Source organism: Podarcis raffonei, chromosome 10 (genome assembly GCF_027172205.1).
Source record: "Podarcis raffonei isolate rPodRaf1 chromosome 10, rPodRaf1.pri, whole genome shotgun sequence".
NCBI lineage: Eukaryota > Metazoa > Chordata > Lepidosauria > Squamata > Lacertidae > Podarcis > Podarcis raffonei.
In genome coordinates, this window is record NC_070611.1 from 9,790,961 (window position 1) to 9,814,500 (window position 23,540).

The 23,540-nt window shown below is 42.8% G+C and overlaps 1 protein-coding gene across 2 annotated transcripts in view; it reads left to right on the forward strand.

The window, feature by feature from the left end:
• Positions 1-23,540, forward strand: part of PRKAR2B (protein kinase cAMP-dependent type II regulatory subunit beta) — a 61,982-nt gene that overhangs the window by 27,314 nt on the left and 11,128 nt on the right. Inside the window, exons 2-4 of one of the 2 annotated variants that reach the window (XM_053405187.1) lie at positions 575-610; positions 17,510-17,562; positions 17,974-18,057. In XM_053405187.1, coding sequence (XP_053261162.1) covers positions 575-610; positions 17,510-17,562; positions 17,974-18,057 — 173 coding nt within the window. The remainder of the gene's footprint in view (positions 1-574; positions 611-17,509; positions 17,563-17,973; positions 18,058-23,540) is intronic. The other variant, XM_053405188.1, reaches the window with a different exon arrangement.

The following is a 23,540-nucleotide window of genomic DNA, read 5'->3' on the forward strand; positions in this document are numbered from 1 at the left end:
TATTTAGTTCATTTTGAAAAACCAATTTTGCCTTGTAAACATCAATGATTATAAATCAGTGCTTATTCTTAAAACCTTTTTCTAAAGTCGGCCTAAATTCCCTTCCACGATTTCCTCAATTCTTATACAAATAACAAAGTAAAAGCAAAACAAATTATAATTATACACCCTTTGGATTCCCAAACTCCACCACCCCCTTTCCCGGTTCCAATCCCCAACAAGCGTCCATCAGTCAATCTACTATCAGCCTGGAGACCTCACGTCCGAAGCTCTTAATTCTCTCTCACTTCCTCTCTGCCGGTTTTTTTGATAGTCCTTGGTATTAAGCACCAAATCTCGGAGAAGCTCTAGTCCAATAGGGTCCATGTTTCTTCCAGCCAGACCTCCATACTTAAAAGTGGAGCCTGAATCTTGTTTCTTACTCCTTTCAAATCCAAATATCTCCAAAGCTCCAACTTCCACCTTAATCAAATTTGTAATCCTTGGGTCTTCAGATCTCCACATAAGATTGTATTCTGTAGAGTAATCTGTGAGAATTTTCTAACAAAACATCTTTTTTTTTTGTTTCTTTTAGCTCCAGTGATAAACCGGTTCATTAGAAGGGCGTCAGGTGAGTTTTTCCTGTATTTGCATGCTTTCGTTGTTATTGTAACAAAGCTCCCCCCTATTTTATTTAAGTATGCTAATATTGTCTTATAACGAGAGAGAAATCAAAACGCTAATCAAAGAAAGGGATGTAAAATCAAATATTAATTCATTGCGCTTAATGGTGTTTTGTTTTGTTTTTTTAAAAAGCTTTATTAAAAACCTATGACCAACCTGTGACTCAGAAACTGCACGTGGTTCTTCTGATCTTTGTTGGAGTAGCAAGTGAAATGTCACTAGCCAGGGGACAGACTTGTTGGGAGAATTGTGAACCACAGCTTCGACTGCTGTGACAGGCCAGCTCCATCAGGCCTCTTCTCCCCCAACTGTCATTTGGGGGCAGCTAATCCAGCTGCCTAAATGGGGGAGATGGGAATTAGGTCTCATTTCATAGCTTCATCAGGCACCTCCTTCCTCCAAACTGTGCCAGCTGGTCATCATAGGAACATCCGGCGTTGGAAATTGGTGCCCAGGCTTCCCCCTATCTTTCTTCACTGCCCTTTGGGTTTTTCTCATTTAAATCTAAAGCCTGTGGGCAGGGACTGTCTTGTTTTGATTGTATGTAAGCTGCTCTGGGATGGGACGTGGGAGGCGCTGTGGGTTAATCCACAGAGCCTAGGACTTGCCGATCAGAAGTTCAGTGGTTCGAATCCCCGTGACGGGGTGAGCTCCCGTTGCTCGGACCCTGCTCCTGCCTACCTAGCAGTTCGAAAGCACGTCAAAGTGCAAGTAGATAAATAGGTACCACTCCGGCGGGAAGGTAAACAGCGTTTCTGTGCACTGCTCTGGTTTGCCAGAAGCGGCTTAGTCATGCTGGCCACATGACCCGAAAGCTGTACGCCGGCTCCCTTGGCCAATAAAGCGAGATGAGCGCCGCAACCCCAGAGTCGGTCACGACTGGAAACTGATGGTCAGGGGTCCCTTTACCTTTGCCTTAAGCTGCTCTGGGAGCCCTTTTGGGCTGTAAAGTGGGGCACAAATGCTCTAAGTAAAATAATAAATAAAGCATTGGACATTTTGTAAGTTTACAGCATAGGTGTCCAAGTGGTATGAAGAGTTTTGAAGTGGCCGTTGTGCAGCAACGATAGAAAAACATGTTTGCACCTCAGAACGCTCAGATATTTTCATCATATCTAACATATAGGAGAACAAACACACATATTTTCTTGATCAAGCAGACATAAACACATACCGTTCTCTTCCACAATTATTTTCAGAGTGAACAACTTTATCAACCTGCCACCTTCTTTCCCCAATGTCAGAGACCAATATGAAGGCTCACCAAGGATCAAACTTTAATACTTTTATTCATTTGAATCAGGTTCCTAAATGCAAATTAAAAGCAAAAATATGAAGATGTTTCATTTGTGACTAAATGCTGAATAGATTTAAGCCTTCTACTCTGTAAATTTTGATCTAGGCAACCTCTGTAAATCTAGTTGCCGGTTCATCATTTTTCTATATAGTCACCCAGAAAGTGAAGAATTCTGTATTGCTTTGCAGAGCATCACAGCAGAGCTCATCGTAAAGGATCTGTTGCAAAGTGCCAAGTTGCTTATGAAGGACCTAATTTGTATTGTAAAGTGTTCTGTTTTTATCTAATAGATTTCTTGGACAGCCAATAGCATTGTTTCTTTAACTTAAGTGAAGGTGAAGTTTAAGCACAAGAAAAGCAAAGTTGGGAAAAACAATTTCTGTAAATCTCATAAAATCAGGATGGTTGTTCAACTGTTGACTGCAAACACTCCACGGAGTCTTTCTTTCTTTCTTTCTTTCTTTCTTTCTTTCTTTCTTTCTTCATTGGATCTGCTTTACTCTCTTTCTTTAAAACCTAGTGGTATATTTGTGATATTTTTGTTTTTGTTTTGAGTTTCAGTATTGAATGCACGTTTAAGGATGACTTGCTTTTTCTTGGCACAGCTACCAATTAAATAGCCAGAGGTTAATTGCAGAAGCACCTGCTGACAATAATGTAGGCTGTTAATTATTTAGCAGATATTCCAGCCTACATACTGTGACTATTAACAATTTTAAAAAAAATCTTGCATAGCTATAATTGGTCTCAGCAGCTGTGATGGCACAGTTCCACACAAATCAATCTTCTGCAAATCTTTATCTTTCACCCAGTTTGCTTCCTTTAGTACTACTATTGCCAACCCCAAATAGTTTCTAAATCCAGGGGATTTCCACCCAAAATCATTTAGAGTTTAGGGTTAGCGTAGAAAGCTGCTTGACAGTGAAATGCTTGAAAATAGATCTGGTGCGCTGCATCGCGGCCTTGGGATTGAAAGTGCAAAAGTCATTTTCCATATCTAGTTACAGACTTGCACATAAGAACAGCAGTTTAAGAGAGGGGGGATTTGTAGAATAAGCGCCATTTGGTATAAACAAGAATTTCCCCTGTCCTGACTTTGACCCATGGAGCTTGAAATGGTTTAATAAGGAGACTGAGACAAAGTATGACAGCTATCTTCAAATATCTAAAGGGCAGTCACATGGAGCAAGCTTGTTTTCTCCTTCTCTGTAGCCAATGGCTTCCAAGTTACAAGAAAGTAGATTCCAACTAAACATCGGGTGGGTGGGTGGAATTCTGAAAGTAAGAGCTGATTGACAGTGGGATGGACTCTCTCAGAAGGTGATGGACATTCCTTCCTTGGAGGTTTTCAAGCAGAGGTTGGATGGCCAATGCAAGATCTAGTTGAAATTTCTTCCAACTCTACAGTTCTGCGAGTCTATGATTCTATAAGCCCTAGTGAAGAGGGATCTTATTTAGCATTAACGGTGGTTAAGATTGGTGTAGCTGTAACCCTTAACCATGGTTTAGGCATAGACTGTCAGGGAAGAATGAATGTGAGAAAAACGAAGTGTGTGATAACCTCTTGCCAGATTGAAGACACTGTGCACTATATCCTGTATACTTCCAAGCTCGGGACTAATGCTTCTATTGATTTTCAGAATTTTCTAGGAGGTCAGTCAGATGCCTTCGAAATTGCATGGTTGCTGGCCAGGATAAACAAATTTGTTACCTATAGAGTAGCTTTATGTTCACTAGCAGTGAGAAACGTATCGTGGGCTACTTTTTAAAAAATAATAATTAAATGATTTGGGGGAATGTTCCCATTTTAAGTTTTGATAAATTGTACTTCTGAAAATTGATATGTTTTAGCTTATCGTTGGATTGTCCTGTTTTGCTTTCTTGTGATCTATACAGTATTGTAATGGCTGTTTGCGACAAACAAGAGAAATCGGACTGACGGATGCTACTCACTGCTCCCGATTTCTTAGGAGTGGCAAGAGACTGGAAGCAATAGGACTGTACTGGGTCTGCATGAATTGTACTGTTCAGATGTAGCTAAATTAGATAAATGAATGGAAGCCTTCACGTTCTTGTGTTCTCTCTTTCATGCTACATATGCTGCTCATGTTTGTTATAGATTCATAGCTGGCATGACAGTACTCTTCCCCTCTTAACAGTCTTTTGATTCTATAAACAAGCTTAGTGAAGCTGCACAATATTGTTGGCGAACTGTTTTTTTAATTTTTGGTGGCATTCACACAAAGAATGAAACAATGTTAGGTGCTTCTGAAAGGAGTTGTTTAACGTATGTGGCAGTCACAGATGATTTGTAGCACATTCTCTACAATAATACAAGACTTCAATCAATACCGTTGTTTCAAGGATACTGAGAGACCCGTGGTACTCTGCTTTGCTGTTTTAGTTTATTAAATAGTTCAAGTGGGGGGGAAGGTTGGCTGCTAGATTTCACAGTTGGGGCTTTTCAGATTATTTACAATAGGTTGTAAAGGTACCCCTGACCGTTAGGTCCAGTCGTGACCGACTCTGGGGTTGCGGCGCTCATCTCGCTCTATAGGCCGAGGGAGCTGGCGTTTGTCCGCAGACAACTTCTGGGTCATGTGGCCAGCATGACTAAGCCGCTTCTGGCGAACCAGAGCAGCTCACGGAAACGCCGTTTACCTTCCCGCCGGAGCGGTACCTATTTATCTACTTGCACTTTGACGTGCTTTCGAACTGCTAGGTTGGCAGGAGCTGGGATTGAGCAACAGTAGCTCGCCCCGTTGCGGGGATTCGAACCACCAACCTTCTGATTGGCAAGCCCTAGGCTCTGTGGTTTAGACCACAGCACCACCCTACAACAATAGGTTGTAGTCCTACTCAAAGTAGGCCCCCCAAAATTAATAGGCATGACTAACTTAGGTCCATTAATTTCACTGGGTATACTCTCAGAAGGATGGTTTGATGTGCAGTATTCATATGAGTTTTAATGCATGGTTAATACTAATAGCTATATGTGCATCCTTCAGAATTCTGAAGGATAATTGTTAGATGAGGAAATGACAAAACCTCATTTGTTGTAGCTTTTTAGAGAGGTGTTTGCTGTTGAAATGAAATTACTTGGAAATTTTGTAGGAGGAAACGCCCTTTATTTATTTATTTATTTATTTGTCAGTTTGGAAGCCTGTGATACGTCCTGAACATTAAAACAAGGAAAATAACTTTGGAGTAATCTGGTTAGAATTTGAAATCAGACAGTGCCATAGGACATTTGGGAGGAACACAGGCCTCTGGGGAAACGGGGTCAGCACGTCTAGGTTAGCAACACAAATGGAGTTTAATGTTAGCAGGAATTAATTTAATCAGATAACGTTGTAGAGATGTATGTCCCTGAGCTGAAATGGCGAAGATATAAATAGTGTTTGAGGGTTAGAAAGTAGGCAATGCTTTTTCTGTCATATTCTCTTGACGAACCTCTGAGTAGCTGAAGTTGATGTGATTCAGGTGCATTGCAGGTGGAGGAAATTGTTTTTAACAGCTGTGCATATATCTTATATCAAGACAGTTACCTGTTAAGGACCTGATACCATCATGGCAGCAGTGATACCAGCTCAGGATCCTTGGCACCCCACACTTGAGTGTCTTGTTTCATGGCAGTGGAACGCTTCTTCATGGCAATGGTGACAGTGACCCCTTCTCTGGCCTTGAGCTTGCCATTTTGCAGACTCTTGCTGGCAGGAATTCCATCAGGAGGAACCCCTTCCCACAACTGGCAGCCAGTGGTAGGCTAGCTTAGCCAGGAAAGCTGGGTGGAGGGACACCTGCGTTCACTCTGTGTACACCCCAGCCCAGCGTAATGGGGAGCAGGTTGGGTTGTTCTCTTGGTCTGTCAAGGTTTGTTTCATGAGTGGAAGCTAAGAGGGTATTCTGATTTGCTTTATTTTTATCTGTTCCTCATTACAAACAGGGAAGAAAAGTTGAAACACCTAGAATTTCCCCCTCAACTGTCAAATGGTGTAAAGTGAAATTATGTACAGCAGGACGCTTCCCCCCTCCCTCCCTCCCCCTTTTATATTTCTAGTGGAAAACTAAAAACCTAATTAAACAGGATGAGTGCTAACAGCTTTCGAGGAAAAGCCTTGAAAGCAAAACAAACACAAAATGGAAGCCAAAGTTTCTAACTTGATGAATATGGTTTGCTGTTTTTTCATCACTCATTAGTGTGCTTATGTAACATTTAGCATTAGTTTGTTCTAATTAATGTTCAGGTGCTAATAGTTATGCAACCATATGAAAATTTGCAGTTCCTGGTGTAGTTACATGTTTTCTCAACGTCGTTCAGATAATCGGCTTATTTGTGCTTACATGACAATTGATACTCAACCCACTTCTGCAGTTTTTGCTCATCCTTCTCATCTGCTCATATTTTTATAACTGTAACACCAGGCTAACATAAGAAGAGTCCTTCTGGATCAGGCCTGTGGCCCATGTAGCTAAGCAAACCGTTCTTACAGTGGCCAGTCACTGTCAGATGCCCACGGTTTCATTTTGTGAGCTTCTGCTTAATTTACACAGAAGGACAGGAAGTCTTCTGCATCTCCCAGAAAGTTTATTCCCAAGGTTAAGGCACTCTAGAGTCCCCACAGTATGAGAGCTGGCTTCCAAAAGGATTTTATTTTTTTTACTCCCCACCCTCCACATGAGCAGGAACAGCTCATTGGGTTTGAATTTTCTCTCTGTAAATTTATTATTTAACCTGTTAGACACTAGAAAGCTAAATTCATAGAACTGGAAGGGACAATGAGGATCATCTAGTCCAGTCCCCTGCAATGCAGCTGTCCCATTTGGGGATTGAACCTGCAACCTTGGTGTTATCAGCACCATAGTCTATCCAGCTAAGCTTATCCTGTAAACACAAATTGCTTAAGCTGGACCATAGCATGCAGAACATCCCAGGTTCGATCCCTTGGCACTACCAGTGAAAGGAATTGGTTGATTTTTTAACACTGTATATCCTGCCCTTCACCACAAGCAAAGTCTGGCCTTGATGGCTGGGGCTAACGTGAGTCAAAAAAATGTGAGTCTGCGGACAAATGCTGGCTCCCTTGGCCTGAAAGTGAGAAGAGCACTGCAACCCCATAGTCACCTTTGACTGGACTTAACCGTCCAGGGGTCCTTTACCTTTATCTTTAATGTGAGTCACAATCCAAAACATCTGGAAGGCACCATGTTTTTAAATGCTGAAGGAGACAGTTATGCAGTGGGTGGACCAGTGATCTGACTTCGAAGAAGAATAATAATAATAATAATAATAATAATAATAATAATAATAATTTTTATTTATACCCCGCCCTCCCCAGCCAAGGCCGGGCTCAGGGCGGCTAACAAGCAATAATAAAAACAAATTGAATGAATACAACTTAAAAACAAAATTAAAATACAACATTAAAATATTGAAACATTAAAATATTAAAATGTAGCCTCATCGCAGGAGGAGAAAGGAAAAGAAAAAAGAAAGAGGCGGAGGGAATCAAATTGGCTCCAAGTCAAAGGCCAGGCGGAACAACTCTGTCTTACAGGCCCTGCGGAAAGAAATCAGATCCTGCAGGGCCCTGGTCTCATGAGGCAGAGCGTTCCACCAGGCCGGAGCCAGTGCTGAAAAGGCCCTGGCTCTGGTTGAAGCTAATCTAACTTTCTTGGGGCCCGGGACCACTAGGGTGTTGCTATTTATGGACCTTGAGGCTCTCCGTGGGGCATACCGGGAGAGGCGGTCCCGTAGGTACGAGGGTCCTAGGCCGTGAAGGGCTTTAAAGGTCAAAACCAGCACCATAAATCTGACCCTGTACTCCACCAGGAGTGGAAAAGCACTGGGTGAATATGCTCCCATGGCAGAGACCCCGTGAGGAGCCTCGCTGCAGCATTCTGCACCCGCTGGAGTTTCTGGGACAGCTTCAAGGGCAGCCCCGCGTAGAGCGAATTACAGTAGTCAAGCCTGGAGGTGACCATCGCATGGATCACTGTGGCCAGGTCGGGGCGGGAAGGGGACCAACTGCTTGATGCGGCGAAGGTGGAAAAATGTCGTATAAGGCAGCTGTATGGTCATTGCAGAATATATTAATGATGAACACGAGTGCCCCGAACATGAAGTCCAGCCATTTCACAAAGCTGCTAAGTTGCTCAGCACCAATGTGCTGATTTTAGAAAATGCCCCTACTTGAAATGTCGGTGCACGCTGTGCTCCTTGATGGCGCTGTGGTCACCTGCATTCTGACTTTCTCAGTTCGTGATTTTAGAGGGCCTTAAGCAACTTTTGTCCTGTTCCCGAACACAGGTTCTTGTCGATGACCGTGGTCAGTGAGGGTTTTGTGGCCTCATCTTGCTGTGGGTGAACAGCAAATGTTACTCTGGAGCACCTCCCAAGACCCAGAACAGGGCAGGATTAGACAGATGAGTCTTGTCAGCGGAAGCCCGCACAAGGACTTCCGCTTGTTCGAAGGGGCTTCTCCTTTCCCCTTCGCCTCTGTTGCCCAAAATGGGTTTTGGAGGAATCCACAGATTGGATGATCTGGAGGAAAGAGAGTGGAGATATGGAAATGCTTGCCATGATGGAACGATCGACATAATTTTACGTTGCATTCCTTCCATAGTCCCCATTTAGTATAAACTGTGCCTAGATTATTATTGATATTGCTAGGTGTAGGGAGATTTGAGAACAAAATGGTACAGTAATGAACAATTGAAACTGAAGTATTGCTAACATCTCGGGTGTTTTCAAAAAATATGCCGAAGGCATTCGTGTGGGACAATTAATGTTCAACATTGGGGAGAACCCTTTGAGGTGATGTAAGCAGGTCTCTTTAATGATGTAGAAATTATTTCGTACAGAAATAGAATACTTTCTCTATGAGCTTAAAGATGCTATAGGCATGTGTGGAAAAACACTTGAAGCAAGGAGTATGAGAGAAATCGTTCGCCATCTTCTGAGAAGACAGGGATCTGCCCCTGATAATGAGGGCTTGGCGGAGTAGCAGCTCTCAAATTGCTTCCATTCAAGTAAGCCTAATTATTGTACCAGATATTTATAACCAGTGGGCATATTGGATTGGGAACATCTCCAGTGGAAATGAATGGGAGCGTCAGAAAGCATATCAGCTGTGCTTTTGTATAATTCTCATTCTTTTAAATGAAAGGGGCTTGTGCGGAGGAAGCTGCATGCAAGACCGCTGCCCGCTCTGGATCAGTTAACAGATCAGCGTTGTTATGCCTGCACTGGGCTTAAAAGTAAGGTGGGCAGCTAGTTTTTAAATTGCAGAGTCTCTGCCAAATATTTGCAGCTGGCATTGCAAATACATAATGGAGGAAATGTGTTGCTCACCTGTTAGAATGTCCTGGAAGATGTGGTTTCTTTTATTGTTTCGGTAGAGTCTTTGCTTCCCAAGAAATCCGCTGTCTCTGCTGAAATGGTGTATTTCATATTTCTAGCAGGTGTTTGGGTCAGACTGAATCCTCTCTTGTCTTGCATGCGACACTGAATCCTTTCCCCCCAGCTCTTTACTGGCACAGTAGAAAAGAGGCTAGAAAAATGCATTGGGGGGGGGGGAGAGAGAAATACTGTGCTTCTTGAGACCTGATGTGAAGGAAAAATCTGTTTGCTGAGCAGGTTGAGTCGCCAATTGTTTTCCCCCCTGCCAGCAAACAGTTAACTCGCAACGGCTCCTGATGGGCCACAGTTCCAAGGGAGGCAGTTGGGGGGGGGAGTCACCATCTTGTATTGTGCGGTCCTTAACTGAACTTGTTCTTTAAAACTTACGTGGTAATTTTTGTTGTTATTAGTTAAACTGGCATGTCTAGAGCTTGTGGCAGCAGTGAGTGGAACTAAGCACGACCAGGGGCTTGACTTTTCCGGCCAAAATTTAAGTTATTAAAAAGTATTAATTTACCTTGTGAATTCACAAAATTTTAGCGATGAAGGTGACGAAGTAAGCTTTTGGAAATCAAACTCAGTTTAGAAAAGCAGAATAATGAACTTAGCAAGGAACATCAAGATGCTGAAGGCATCAAGGACCAACTTGAAGCAGAACAATGTTTTTCCACACTCTATAAAACGCAAGTTCGAGAACTAAAAGAGGAGTGCGAAGAAAAGGCAAAGCTCAGTAAAGAAGTGCAGAAAATAAAATAAAAAATGCCAGAGTTGCAGGACGAAAGAGATACTTTGGCAGCACAACTTGAGATCACGTTAACGAAAGCCGATTCAGTACAGTTGGCTCGCCCCGTTGCTGAAGAACAGTACTCTGATTTGGAAAGGGGTCATGAAGGAGTTAGAAATTAAAGAAATGATGGCAAGGCATAAGCAGGAACTTGCTGAAAAAGATGCCACAACAGGATCGCTCGAAGAAGCTAATAGGGCGCTAACTAGTGATGTGGCTAACCTTGCAAATGAGAAAGAAAAATATAATAAGTAGCCCATGCGTTCATACGTAGTCGCTATCACTTTCCAACAAACTGTGAGGCTTGTATGAAGCCGTTATGGCACATGTTCAAACCACCTCATGCCCTGAAATCCCACCACTGCCACCAATTAATGTGCAGCAGCACCAGTACCGGCTAAAATTATGTGAATTCACAAGGTAAATTAAGACTTTTTCGTAACTTAAATTTTGGCCGGAAAAGTCAAGCCCCAGGTCGTGCTTAGTTCCGCTCACTGCTGCCACAAGCTCTAGGCATGCCAGTTTAACTGACAACAACAAAAATTACCACACAAGTTTTAAGGAACAAGTTCAGTTAAGAACCGTTGCGAGTTAACTGCTTGCTGGCAGGGGGAAAAACATTTGGCGTCTCAACCTGCTCAGCAAACAAACTTTTCCTTCACACCTGACAGCTGACAAGATCACTAGTAGAGACATGAAACACATGGAATTGTATAGTAAGCTGGCAACTTTCAAACATGGTTATTTTAAGCATTCAGACCCTTGTTTATAACATCTGGAACTAGGACAGTTTGAGTTACAGACGGGCCTTGGGACGCTGCAAGGGGCAGTGAGAAAATAAAGGAAAGGGTGCAGAAAGGAATGTTAGCCCCACACCTACACAGCGGGTTGCTGTTAGTCCCAAACTAGGACTTTCTCATTAAATAAAAAGTAAACATAGGTTCTTTGATCAGATATAGCCATGGTATAGAAGGCAGCCCTGTTTAGGGAAGTTTTTAATGACTGGTGTTTTAATGTACCGTATTTTTTGCTCTATAAGATGCACCAGACCACAAGACGCACCTAGTTTTTGGAGGAGGAAAACAAGAAATAAAATATTCTGAATCTCAGAAGCCAGAACAGCAAGAGGGATCGCTGTGCAGTGAAAGCAGCAATCCCTCTTGCTGTTCTGGCTTCTGGGATAGCTGCGCAGCCTGCATTCGCTCCATAAGACGCACACACATTTCCCCTTACTTTTTAGGAGGGAAAAAGTGAGTCTTATAGAGCAAAAAAATATGGTATTTTTAATCTTTGTTGGAAGCCACCCAGAGCGGCTGGGGAAACCCAGCCAGATGAGTGGGGTATAAATAATAAATAATAATAATAATAATAATAATAATAATAATAATAATAATAATAATTATTATTATTATTATTATTATTATTATTATTTCCTCCTTCAGTTGCAGCCCCTTACATACTACATGGGACCATTTTGTTACCTCACAGAATAGGTGGGAAATTAGCAGGGCACCAGGTGCATTTTGCATCTAAAAATTCTCCATTTGCGAGCACCTCATAAAGTCTGGGTGCCATTTTTTTGCGCCTGGCCGACACTCAAGGACTACTTGACGCCTTAAAGTCTATGTTAAAGATAGACAATATGTTAACGAGTTTAACAATAAGGAGTTGAGCGTTTTGAAAACTGAAGCATGGTATCAGTATTTTTATTGTAAACACGAAATAGCTAAAAATGTTGTCACTTATGTGAACTGCTTATTTTGCTTATCAAAATAATAAATAAAAAGTGTTGCCGCCGCCCCGCCCCCGTGGTGACTAGACATTCTGTTTTGGCGCCCACAACCCAAGTCCCAGAAGCCATTTGGCTCCTAGCTTTTCTCTCCCAGTTTCTAACACTGGGCAGAACTGTGGATTCCTCAGGGTAGGTGCCCCACAAATGAGAAAACATCTTTCTTTCTCTGTTAGTAGGCCAAGCTTCATATAAAATGCTCAAACATTCATCTGTGTAGTGCTTTGTAGATTAGACAAATGGTGTTTTGTTGGGTTCCGTGGTAAAGAACTCGTTTCAAATGATGTTGGCATCTGTCTGTCTCAGAGGAGTGTGCCTTTGGGGATGAGGTCAAGCTGTCGGAAGGTTGCAGTGCTTGCTGTGGCTTCTAGAGACCAATACTGGAGAGACCTGTTTCGTTGCAGCTGGGGCAGATGAAGGGGTCCAGTTGTACTGCTGCAGATGCACTATGGCGTTTCTTCTCTGCACTCCTCCCGGCAATCATTCCTCTGGTCACTGTTATGGATGCATGACCTGACACTCTCCAGGCACTGTGGTCATCTGCAAGGGATTTCCATAGGGCAGAGTTGATGTTGCTAGCCACACATCCTTGAGTGGTGTTGCTGTGCTTGCTGGTGAACGTTGGCATGATTCTGTGGTTGTGCATGCATCATGCTGATCTCCCCACTGCCTCGCCCTTCCACCTCCCAGTTTGTGCAGCAACACCGTTGGCAGGAGGCCATGTGCATGGTTGCGCCCCCTCCTTGCCAGGCGCCCCTGATTTCAGGTGTTCATAACATTGCAGTCTCAGTCTGGATTCAGCTCTATGCATGTTTAAAAATCTACTCTATCAAAATGAAACCAAGGACTGACCACTTACATGGAAATTTGTAGAACGGTATTCTGCATTTAGTGGGAAACCTATTAAAATCACCAGGATGATCTGTTATGAGGAACTTATGATTTCCCCTCATCCTTATTTAATACTGTAGAAATTATGACATTCTTATTGATTCAGTTCATTTTCCCATCTTCTGATTATGTAAGTGATCTCATGCATTATTTATTGGGCATTGAAATTACTCTTAATTTTTCCTTTCCACCAAGAAGATGATTTACAGTATGAATAACATTACCTTCTCTGTAACCTTAGAGCCACCTATTTCCATCTTGATTAGCTTCTAAAGTAATCTTATTTCCATTTGTTCTTGCGGTACAGGACCTATTGTACTTCAGTGATTGATGCAGTTCTTTTTGAATTTCACCTTGCACAAAATCATGACTGCTAAAAGCCCCATTCTCCCCAAAATAGACACTGTATGTAGATGCATGTGCAATGGTACAGCTGCTTAAGCTTTGAGTTTTTATAACTTTCCCCAAATGTTTACATTATTTGAAGCTAGGTGGCTGATGACCAGACAGAGAAGGCCTTTTCAGGCAAGCTGTTTATGGAGTGGCTTGCCTGGCGCCCAACTGTGTTGTCTTTTTTCGGAGTTAGGCAAAGATTGTTTCTATTTTCCCAGGCCTTCCATCGTGGAATGCAACTAGGCTGATTAGCTTTTATCCTTTTGCTGAATATTTTTTCCGTGCAGTTGTTCCATGTATACTGTGACTGTTTCTATTATCTACCTGCATACCACTTTTGACAGTTTTATTAAAGGGTATCCTAGAACTTTTTTTAATAAACAGGCAAACCCATCCTCATCTCATTATGACTTTTGCAGCCACTGCAAGCATGATGTTTCCAAAATGGAATGCATGCATATACTCTTGCATACTTAAAGTAAGCCATGGGAGAAAACCGTAGTTGGTGGTACAAGACTGCTCTCAGATGAGAAGTACATGGAGCCCCAAATGGCTAAGAGCCAAGGCTGCAGCCATGGCAACTCCATTTCAGCCTAAACACAGAGACCCCCCAAGAGTTCTGGAGAGATACTCTTCTGAGTGAGTGAATAAATGAACCAATCAATCCTCAGGCTCATGTTTTATTGGGTTGCCGTTGTGGCCTACTAAACAGAGTGACAAATTCAAACCTGGGAGCCCGGGGTAGCGATGTATCCTGCTTTCAGAAGAAGGTCCTATGTTTGAAGGGCTGTCTGGTCCAAGTCCTGTTGAAAGATAAAAGAGAGTAGCAGCAGTTAACCCCTAGGCAGAAGAATGAGCAGGTCACTTGATCAGAGTCTTCCCCCATGTGATAAGAGGTATTGCATTTCTGTTTAAATCCTAGTTTCTGAATTTGCATGCATGCATATAACTTAGTATATGCAAGGTTAAGTTCTTTTTAGTCCTCTCCTTTGGTGATGCATGAGGGACCTCCCTAGGGAGACTAGAATTCACATCTCAGCTCTGCTGTGCACTTTTGTCTTGGATACGTCAGTGCTTCAGCTTTAAATTTTGGAAAAAGAAACCTGACTTGCAGGACTGATGTAAGGATTAATGAGGTGAATGGTTGTGTATATGAGACCTACAAAAGGAAACTTATAAATGCAGTCATTTGGGACTGCTGGCTGCTAAGGCTACGTACATGCAGCTATCAAGTGACAACATAGGGGCTATGGCTGATAGTTTTAAAAATGCTTTAGGTCAGAGGTTTTCAACCCTTTTGGATCCACGGCTCCCTTGACCAACTGCATTCTTTCTGCAGCAGCCCTGTGGGACTCGGGAACCCAGTTGCATCACCCCTTGCCTGCAGAGCTGGCGGCCCCTCACCCTTTTTAGAACATCCTTCCTTGTGGGATGTTCCCTCAGCCTCCCCTCTCCTTGGGAGTCCTCCGGGCAGCTGCTGCTGCTGACCTAGTCTCTGAGCTGCCGCCCCTGGCCAGCCCCAAAGAGAGGTGCCTCCTTACACAGTCCTGCAGGGGCCTGAGAATTGTCTGTCCATTCCCAACAGGAAGGGCTGGCGGACTGGTTGGCTGGGCCAACCAGCACCCCCTGGCCAGCCCCAGAGGCACCATTCACCTGCTGAGCTTATAGCCAGGGCTGCTGCAACAAACAGTTGTGCAAGCCTTTGGGTGCACAAAGGGCATCAGAGGATGAGGGGAAGGGAAGAGGGACAGAGGCCAGTGTTCCCCGCAGGACCCCAGACCATCATTCAAGGCACCTCAGGGTGCTAAGGCACACTGGTTGAAAACCACTGTTTTAGAGCATTTGCTCTCCCTTGTTTAATTTATATCAGGAGCTACTGTTGAACATAAAATAACTTTTATGACTTCCTTCACATGAAGTATATAGTCCTGGATATTCTCAAGGATTTGAAGAAGAAGAAATTTAGCATTTTTAATGCAAGGTAGTCCTAACGCAACGCTATGCAGATTGACAAAGAAATACCTTCTGCGTGGAAGAAGTATTGGCTGAACTTTCTTGTTACGATATATATGCAGCCAGATACCAGATGTGAGGTATTGTAAGCAAACAACTACGCTTCTGGCTAAGTGTGCAAACATGGCTTACAGAAGAGCGCAAACCTTGGTACAGCTTCAAAAATGGCGATACTGCCAGTTTGATAAACAAACGATTGGTGAGGAATGAACTGTGGTGGCTCGAAACCTTGGACTTCAACACTTAGTTGGCTGATGGTTTCAATTAAAAATATTTTGCTTGAAAAGGTGTGCCTAAGGTGTGCTGAGAAAAACCGGTGGATAACCATACACAGGAGGGAATGCCTGTTTTAAGATGGTGCCTCTTGCAACATGTATTTAGTGACAAAATGCTATGCAGACATTTTGTGATGGAATCTATTGTGTTACGGAATGTGAAATAGGAAGTGAGAAGATGCTTATGTAGACATGGCTGGTATTCAGACTTCTACACCTAGGGAATTAAAATAAAATCACAAGTTTTGAATATGGTGCTGTGTGCTTTCTAACATATGACAGATGGATATAGGCAAATTCCTGGATGTGCCCAGGATGGTCGCACTAGTTTGATAGAAGGGATTTGTCCATTAGTAAGTGGAGCCAACCCATTCCAGCCAGGACTCTCGGAGGAGATTTCACCCCTCCCATATCCAAGAATCTCCTGATGAGTCTGCTGATTCTCCAGAGAGGAGGGGCGGTGTTCTGCTCTCTACTTATTCTGCTCCAGCACCACATCAAAGAGTCAGTCAGTCAGTCAGTGTGTCGGAGAGAGAGAGAGAGAGAGACTGAGTGTTAGAGATCGTGTGTATAGATAAGATTGCTGCTAGGAGCAGCTGCAGACACTCAGTGCGGTTCAGCATTCTTTATGCAAAGACCCATTTAGCTCTGTATATAGTTTGTATAGTTGCAGATAGAAGAAGATATTCTACAGAGCTGCTCTCCGAGTCGTTTATACTCTGCTATACTCTGCTGTGCGACGACTGTCTTCTTGTGGGAGTGAATCCGGTGCTCACAGCTCTAAGTTGTGAGTCCACAGCACTTTGACCTGTTCCTGTGCAGAAGGTGGTCTCTGGAAGTGCTACCCAGCTCGCCTAGCCCAGTCGGGGCTGAAGTGTGTGAGTCCAGTTGGTGGCACTGGCTCAAGGGCGATGCTGACACTCTCGGGGGCATCTGTTGTGTGCGTCATGGTTCAATCCTGGAAATGTTGGTGCTTAGCAATGGATTTTCTTCCATTGCTGGGACAAAACTCCGGCACATGCACAATATAATAATCAAGAACCAAGTATTTCTGAGCATTTGCATTTTGCATTTTTTTTGTTTGTGGCATCCATCTTCATACTGCTTCATTCACATGATGGCAGCAGCAGAAACAGGCACGCAAATGTAGCTTCGGTGGAGCACCTAATTTATACCTCTTCGCCTCTTCTTGCCATGCGCAAGCCAAATCATAGGGAAATGGCAGTGAGATGTTTCAAGAAATACAGTCGAAACTTGTTCTTTGCACTGGGGAAAAAAGAGGGTTAATGAACCCTTTTGCCTGCATCTCAGCTTGCATGAGACAAGAGTGTTGGGTAATGGGATTGGCATACTACCAAGGTGCTCACTTTGAGGCCTGTGTTTGTTTGAGCCTGGTAAAAATTTATTGGAAGAATCTAGAAGATATTCCATAGGAAAGATTGAAGGAGCTGGCTTCTTTTGGCCCAATGAAAGTGTTAAGTTGTGGGTGAACATATCAGACGACACAGCGATTCTTCCAAAGCAGCTGTTTATTTGTAAGCTGGAACAGGACTGAACTGAAGAGCTCAGTCAGCCTGCTTATATAGAGCTCCAGAACCTCGTTACTGTAACAACTTTCTAAAACTATCCAATCACTGAACATCACTTTTGATCCTTCATTTGCATACAAACTATCCAATCACTGAACGTCACTTTCGATCCTTCATTTGCATAACTATCTACAGTATCCCCCTGCTGGCCCAGGGTGAGAACTTCAGTACATAACAGAAAGAAATATACAAAGGGAATCATATATTTGCATAAAGTCTCTCTTTCTTTTTAAATATACTTGTTTTGATTTGTTCATTTCAAGTGCTTTTCTCTCGAGAAATGCAAGACGATAAACAACAAGCTACAACAAAATAACACAATTCTAAATGTTCACCATTGAATGTTGGTCTCAAAATAGAATTCTGAGAGCATTTGGTTTGAAACTCAGTTCATATTTTCATTGTTTTTGTAGTGTGTGCAGAAGCTTATAATCCTGATGAAGAAGAGGATGAAACTGAATCAAGGGTATGTTGACTTTGCAGACGACTAAATGTATGTTTGTATTATTGGAAGACAAATTCAGGAAATATGCAAACACACTCCTTAATAGAAGTTGTATCACATAGTTTTTGAAAAATGTGTTAAAATATAAATTAAAAAACCCTCTTCTTTCACCGTCATCTTTATTGTAATTTCCCTTTGATAGGAATCAAAGACTAAAGTTTCCTTTCATCATTCCTGTGCTGTGTCTTTTTAATTTGAGATTGATTTAAAATTCTGAAAGTCTCAGTTATTTCCCTGACAATATTTGTTTAGTAGTATGATTTATATCTCGCTTTCTAGGAGTGTTCATCTAAATTGTCCTTTGGCCTCTTTTAGGATCATTTTTCTTAAGACTAAGAGAAGTGAAACAGAAATTGCAATTATTTCTTCCAGATTATTCACCCCAAAACAGATGATCAAAGAAACAGACTGCAAGAAGCTTGCAAAGACATACTTCTATTTAAGAACTTAGATCCAGTAAGTAGTGACTTTATTTCTTTTAACGATCCCAGAAACACTTAAGAGATTCATCTTTCAGGGAAATTCTGAGATGAAGTATGATTCTGGGGTTTTGTTCCTTTAACAACAAATCACTGTGAAAGTTGCTGTCAATATCAAGAGAAGGTATAGTATTGCCTGTAACAAACAATACCAACATTCTTTTAAGATAAGCTGTTAGAATTGTTATATTCTTTGTTTCCAAAATCCCATGTAGTATGAATGTGTTTGCTTGTATGAACTTGATATTTTATAAAAGATGTCACTTAATCTGTTTTGCATTTTTGCCTAGCTGCTCTATTCCAAACTTAATACAGTGGACACTCGGGTTGCGAATGTGATCCGTGCGGGAAGCACGTTTGCAACCCGCAGCGTCGTGTCTGCGCACGCGCGGGTTGCAATTTGGCGCTTCTGTGCATGCGCAAGCGTCGAAACCCAGAAGTAACCCATTCCAGTATTTCTGGGTTTGGCGCGGTGCGCAACCCGAAATTGCGCAACCCGAAGCATCTGTAACCCGAGGTATGACTGTATGCATTTATTTTTAACCATCTAGACACAATCTGCTTCATTTCTGCTAGGGGCTGTGTGCGTGTCAAAGGCTCCTGCTTTTCTGTCTCTAGCTTGATGAAGATCTGTGCATTGTAGCAGAAAAGTGGAGTCCTCAAAGCTATAATAATCAGGCTTATGAGCTGGGAATGGGCATAGCTCAAAGGTAGCTTTGAAAACAAAGAGGTTCCAAGTACAGTCTTTGGCTTTCCCAGGTAGTGCTGGAACGCTGTCTGAAACCCTGAAGAGCCACTTTCAGTCATTGTAGACTCTATTGACCCAGATGGGTGAATGGATTGACTCAGTAGAAAGCAATTTCTGGTAGTCTGATATTCATGTATTGCAGGGAGTATTGGAGTCAGTTCTGTAATGTGGAAAATCAGTGCACAAAGGGCACTAGTGTATAGCAAGTAGAGTCGGAACTTGGATCCCGAACGCCCTGGAACTCGGACACTTTGGCTCTCAAACGCTGCAAACCTGGAAGTGATTGCTCCAGTTTGCGAACATTCTTTTGGAATCCGAGCATCTGGCACGGCTTCCGCAGCTTCTGATTGGCTGCAGTAGCTTCCTACAGCCAATCAGAAGCCGTGATTTGGTTTTTGAATATTTTGGAAGTTGAACGGACTTCCGGAACGGATTCTTTTCGACTTCCAAGGTACAATGGTATGGATTAATTTCACTCTGTTTTTGTAGCATTTGTGTCCCTGTTGGGTTGACTGTGACACCTATTAAATACTGTGTCTTCTCCAGGATCCCAAGCTCTTCGTGGCAAGCACCTCTGTTACAACTGCTGACTGTGACAGCTGTCAGAGATGATTGAGGTGCAGGGATGGGTGTCTAAAGGACCTTTTTTGTGGATGGGCATGCAAAATACTGGTGCAGGGAACAGGCTAATTTTTCTCAGAAAAAACCAGTGCCTGTGCATTTTGTCTTGTATCTCAGGTTCTAAAAATGCTAGAAGCTTACCCTTTCTAAAAAATGGAAGCTGGAAATCTGGGGGTTATCCAGGAGGCACATTGCTCCCTTGCACTCCCCCCACCTACCCTGCACCATGGATGCCCATGTGTGCAGGGGAGATTTAGGAGCAGAATAGGAAAAAGTAAAGGACTGGTTTCTCCCAGGGAGATGTGTCTCCCATAGTTGCAAATTATTGCAGTAGCAGTAGGTCACAGGATCCTTCCATAAACCTGAATCATCTGCTTTTGGTCTAGGGTATACTGTATAGCGGGTGTATAGAGGGACGCGGGTGGCGCTGTGGGTAAAAGCCTCAGTGCCTAGGGCTTGCCGATCGAAAGGTCGGCGGTTCGAATCCCCGCGGCGGGGTGCGCTCCTGTTGTTCGGTCCCAGCGCCTGCCAACCTAGCAGTTCGAAAGCACCCCCAGGTGCAAGTAGATAAATAGGGACCGCTTACTGGCGGGAAGGTAAACGGCGTTTCCTGTGTGCGGCTCTGGCTCGGCAGATGCAGCTGGCCACGTGACCCGGAAGTGTCTCCGGACAGCGCTGGCCCCCGGCCTCTTAAGTGAGATGGGCGCACAACCCTAGAGTCTGTCAAGACTGGCCCGTACGGGCAGGGGTACCTTTACCTTTTTATACTGTATAGCAAGGCGAATATCCCTTTCCTGTTCACCTGCACCTCTTCCCTTGCAGGCTGAGTGCCAAATTACCACCAGAGTTGTATATGCTCAGCAAGCGTTGAACTTGTGTATAGCCACTGGCTCTGTCTCAACATCAGATCCACGTTTGCTGTGGAAATTTGGCACAGGGTAGATTTTTGTAATGCTTTGTGGAAGTTGTCCTGACAACACAACTTTGGAGGTAAATCACCATTATGACACTGAAAAAATTGGAGACATTGATTCTGTTTTACAGTACCATACTTCTGAAGCAAGAAGGAATTGTTCACACATTGTGGCTGCAAACTTTGTGTGTGTGTGTGTGTGTTGTATGTGTACTAAATATTACCCCTCCCCGTGCCATGTAGTATTTCACAGCATTTTGAAATAAGCTTGTGTATAGCTGAATTCTTTATAAAAACGTGGGCCGTGAGGCTGCTGAATGGAAGACAGCAACATTGCAGCTGGTGTTCAGGGTTGGTGGCTGTAAGACTGCAGAGAGTGTAACAAGGACTGAGAGATTGTGGGGCGGAGGGGGGCTCATTTAATCTCACTGTAAACAAGTGGTACAGTGACAATAAGGTATTTCTATTCTATTACAGAACCCTGAATTGTAATTACTTTTCCTCCACTTTGAGGTCGAATTTTATCTGAAGTGCACAAGTAAACAGTGTTCCCTTGTATTAGATCTTTCTTAGAAAGCGAGCAAATGGTGACTTACGGATTAGTCAGGACCATTTTGCTTCAGTGTGCAGTCTATTTGCATAATATGGGAACAAAGCATCATCTATACTGAAATGTGCGAAGGGATTTTGTGGCAGCAGCAGGGATGACGAAGCCTGTGGCATCTCTTACTTGAACCGATGCGAGGTCTTAGAACATTTACAAGGTTTAAATGCAGGGGAATGAAACACAGGATGTTTATAGAACATTTCCATCAGTTTGAGAAAGCGAAAGGTCAGTTTGGCTGGTACTGAAACCATAGGGGAGAGAAGGAGATTTGAGGTGGGGTAGGGAGGCTCAGTGAGAAGAGGTAGGGAAGCTAAGTACCGTATTTTTTGCTCTATAAGACTCACTTTTTCCCTCCTAAAAAGTAAGGGGAAATGTGTGTGCGTCTTATGGAGCGAATGCAGGCTGCGCAGCTATCCCAGAAGCCAGAACAGCAAGAGGGATCGCTGCTTTCACTGCGCAGCGATCCCTCTTGCTGTTCTGGCTTCTGAGATTCAGAATATTTTTTTCTTGTTTTCCTCCTCCAAAAACTAGGTGTGTCTTGTGGTCTGGTGCGTCTTATAGAGCGAAAAATACGGTAAGTTTTGGCAGAAGCAAAGGACATTGTTGGCTGTGGACCTAAATACAGGAACCTGAGGGAAGAATAGATGGAGTCAGACACAATTCTGCAGAAAAGATGGGCAGAGAAGATAGACTGTTTTAAATTAGGAAGGTGTGTGGAGCAGGCAGGGAGAGAGAGAGAAAATCAAAGGTACTGATCTGCACAGGGTTCCTGACTAGGAGCTAGGATGGTGGAATAAAGGCAGGCTTTGCTATTCATTGGGATAATAAGCAGGAACTTGAAGACACAATGGAAAGCTGAGAAATAAGGTTGAAGAAAGTTGGGGGGGGGATGTTGTGACTAAAGGACTAGAAACAAAAAGGCCTGTGGGGTGTTGGCAGAAGGGGAGTGGAAAGACCAGGGAGTTTGGAAACGGGGGGCCAGAAAGCCAATGGGGGAGCATAAGATGGCAAGGTCCACATCTTGAGAAAGCTCCTGTATTTTTAAGGGCCACATAGAAGGTGAAAATCTGCCAAGCAATAACCTTTCCCATCGCTGCAGCATTATGATAGGAAAGGCTGCACTCAGTGACATCTCTCCTTCCAGTTCTGCTTTTTTGGGGTCTTGGGGTCTCCTCCTGGGGGCTATTTAATTCCAAGTGTCAATGTTTACAATTGGGATGGCCCCTAGCATGAGGTAAGTAGTGTCGAAACCCAATGAAAACATTGAGAGCAGGTCAACTGGACAAATTAACTGGAAAAATCAGACTTCAAAGAGACCATAAGTTCCTAGAGGACTGGGGGAAATTCAGAGAATATTTGAAGACTGTATGTGAGGAACAAACAACGCTAGTGTGTTTTAAAGAAGCTTTGTGAAAAAAATAAGGAGTATTGCAAGAATGTAAATGAGGACAGAAAAAATTTATTTAAAGGCGATATTATAATTAAGGAATGTGAAGATAGAAATTTAACTACGGATGATTGTCAGAGGAGTTGAGGGAGGTTCAATAAGTCAAAATATGTGATTTGGAAAATTGTATGATTGGAGATATTATGGAAAAATTAAATAAAAAATCTATTAAAATGAAAACATTGAGAGCAGGTCATTGGCAAGGAGCCAATAGCTAGTAAGCACACAAGAATAAACAAATGAAAAATACAACAGGGCCCCCATCCCTTTGTGTTATGCTGTTAGCCAGAAGTACTATTTTCAACACACACACACACGAAATTCCCTGCCTGGTATGCCAGAATGTTGAGATAGCTGGATTAGCTAGCTAACTCAACCTTGATCTTTTTGCTTTCCCAATTTCAAATTCTAAACAATTCTACCGAATAGTTAAATACAGTATGTGGTTATTAAGAGAGACAGATTTATTACGTATTTTGTCTTGAATAGCTTATTGCAAGAGACAACTGCTATCCCTTTTAGTTCTGGGTCATACAGTACCAGAACCTTAGTGCCTGCCCATAAAACAAGCCTAGAACGAGAGACTCGGGTGATATGAGCAGGTTTTAGGAATTGTCTTCGTTGTGAGATTTTGCAGGCGATCCATGAGTTTGTTTGGGTCTTGGGTGTGAGCCTGGGTCAGTTAGTAGAGGCCTAGCTGAGAGGTATTGAGGCGGGAAGTGTGTTGGAAGAACAGGAAAAACTATCTTTGTATATTTATTAGTAATTCATGTGAATTGTTTTATTGTGGATTTTTTAAAAAAAACTTTTATTAAATATTTTCTTGAATTGGAAAAGTGCATACAGTGTCTCAGTTTTCCATTAATAAAATCTTTTCTACAGATCAGTTATATTCGATGTGAGACACTAATGTTATAGACAGTATAAGTTTGCGAAAAACAGAAGGAGAGAGAGAAAGAGAAAGAGAGAGAAGGTCGGGGTAGTAAACTTATTGTGGGTTTTTGTAAAATTTATTGTTGTTTCCATTTGCTGTATAGTCAAACCTTGGCTCCCAAAGGCCAAAAACCTGGAAGTAAATGCTCCAGTTTTCGAACGTTTTTTGGAACCTGAACGTTCGACGCGGC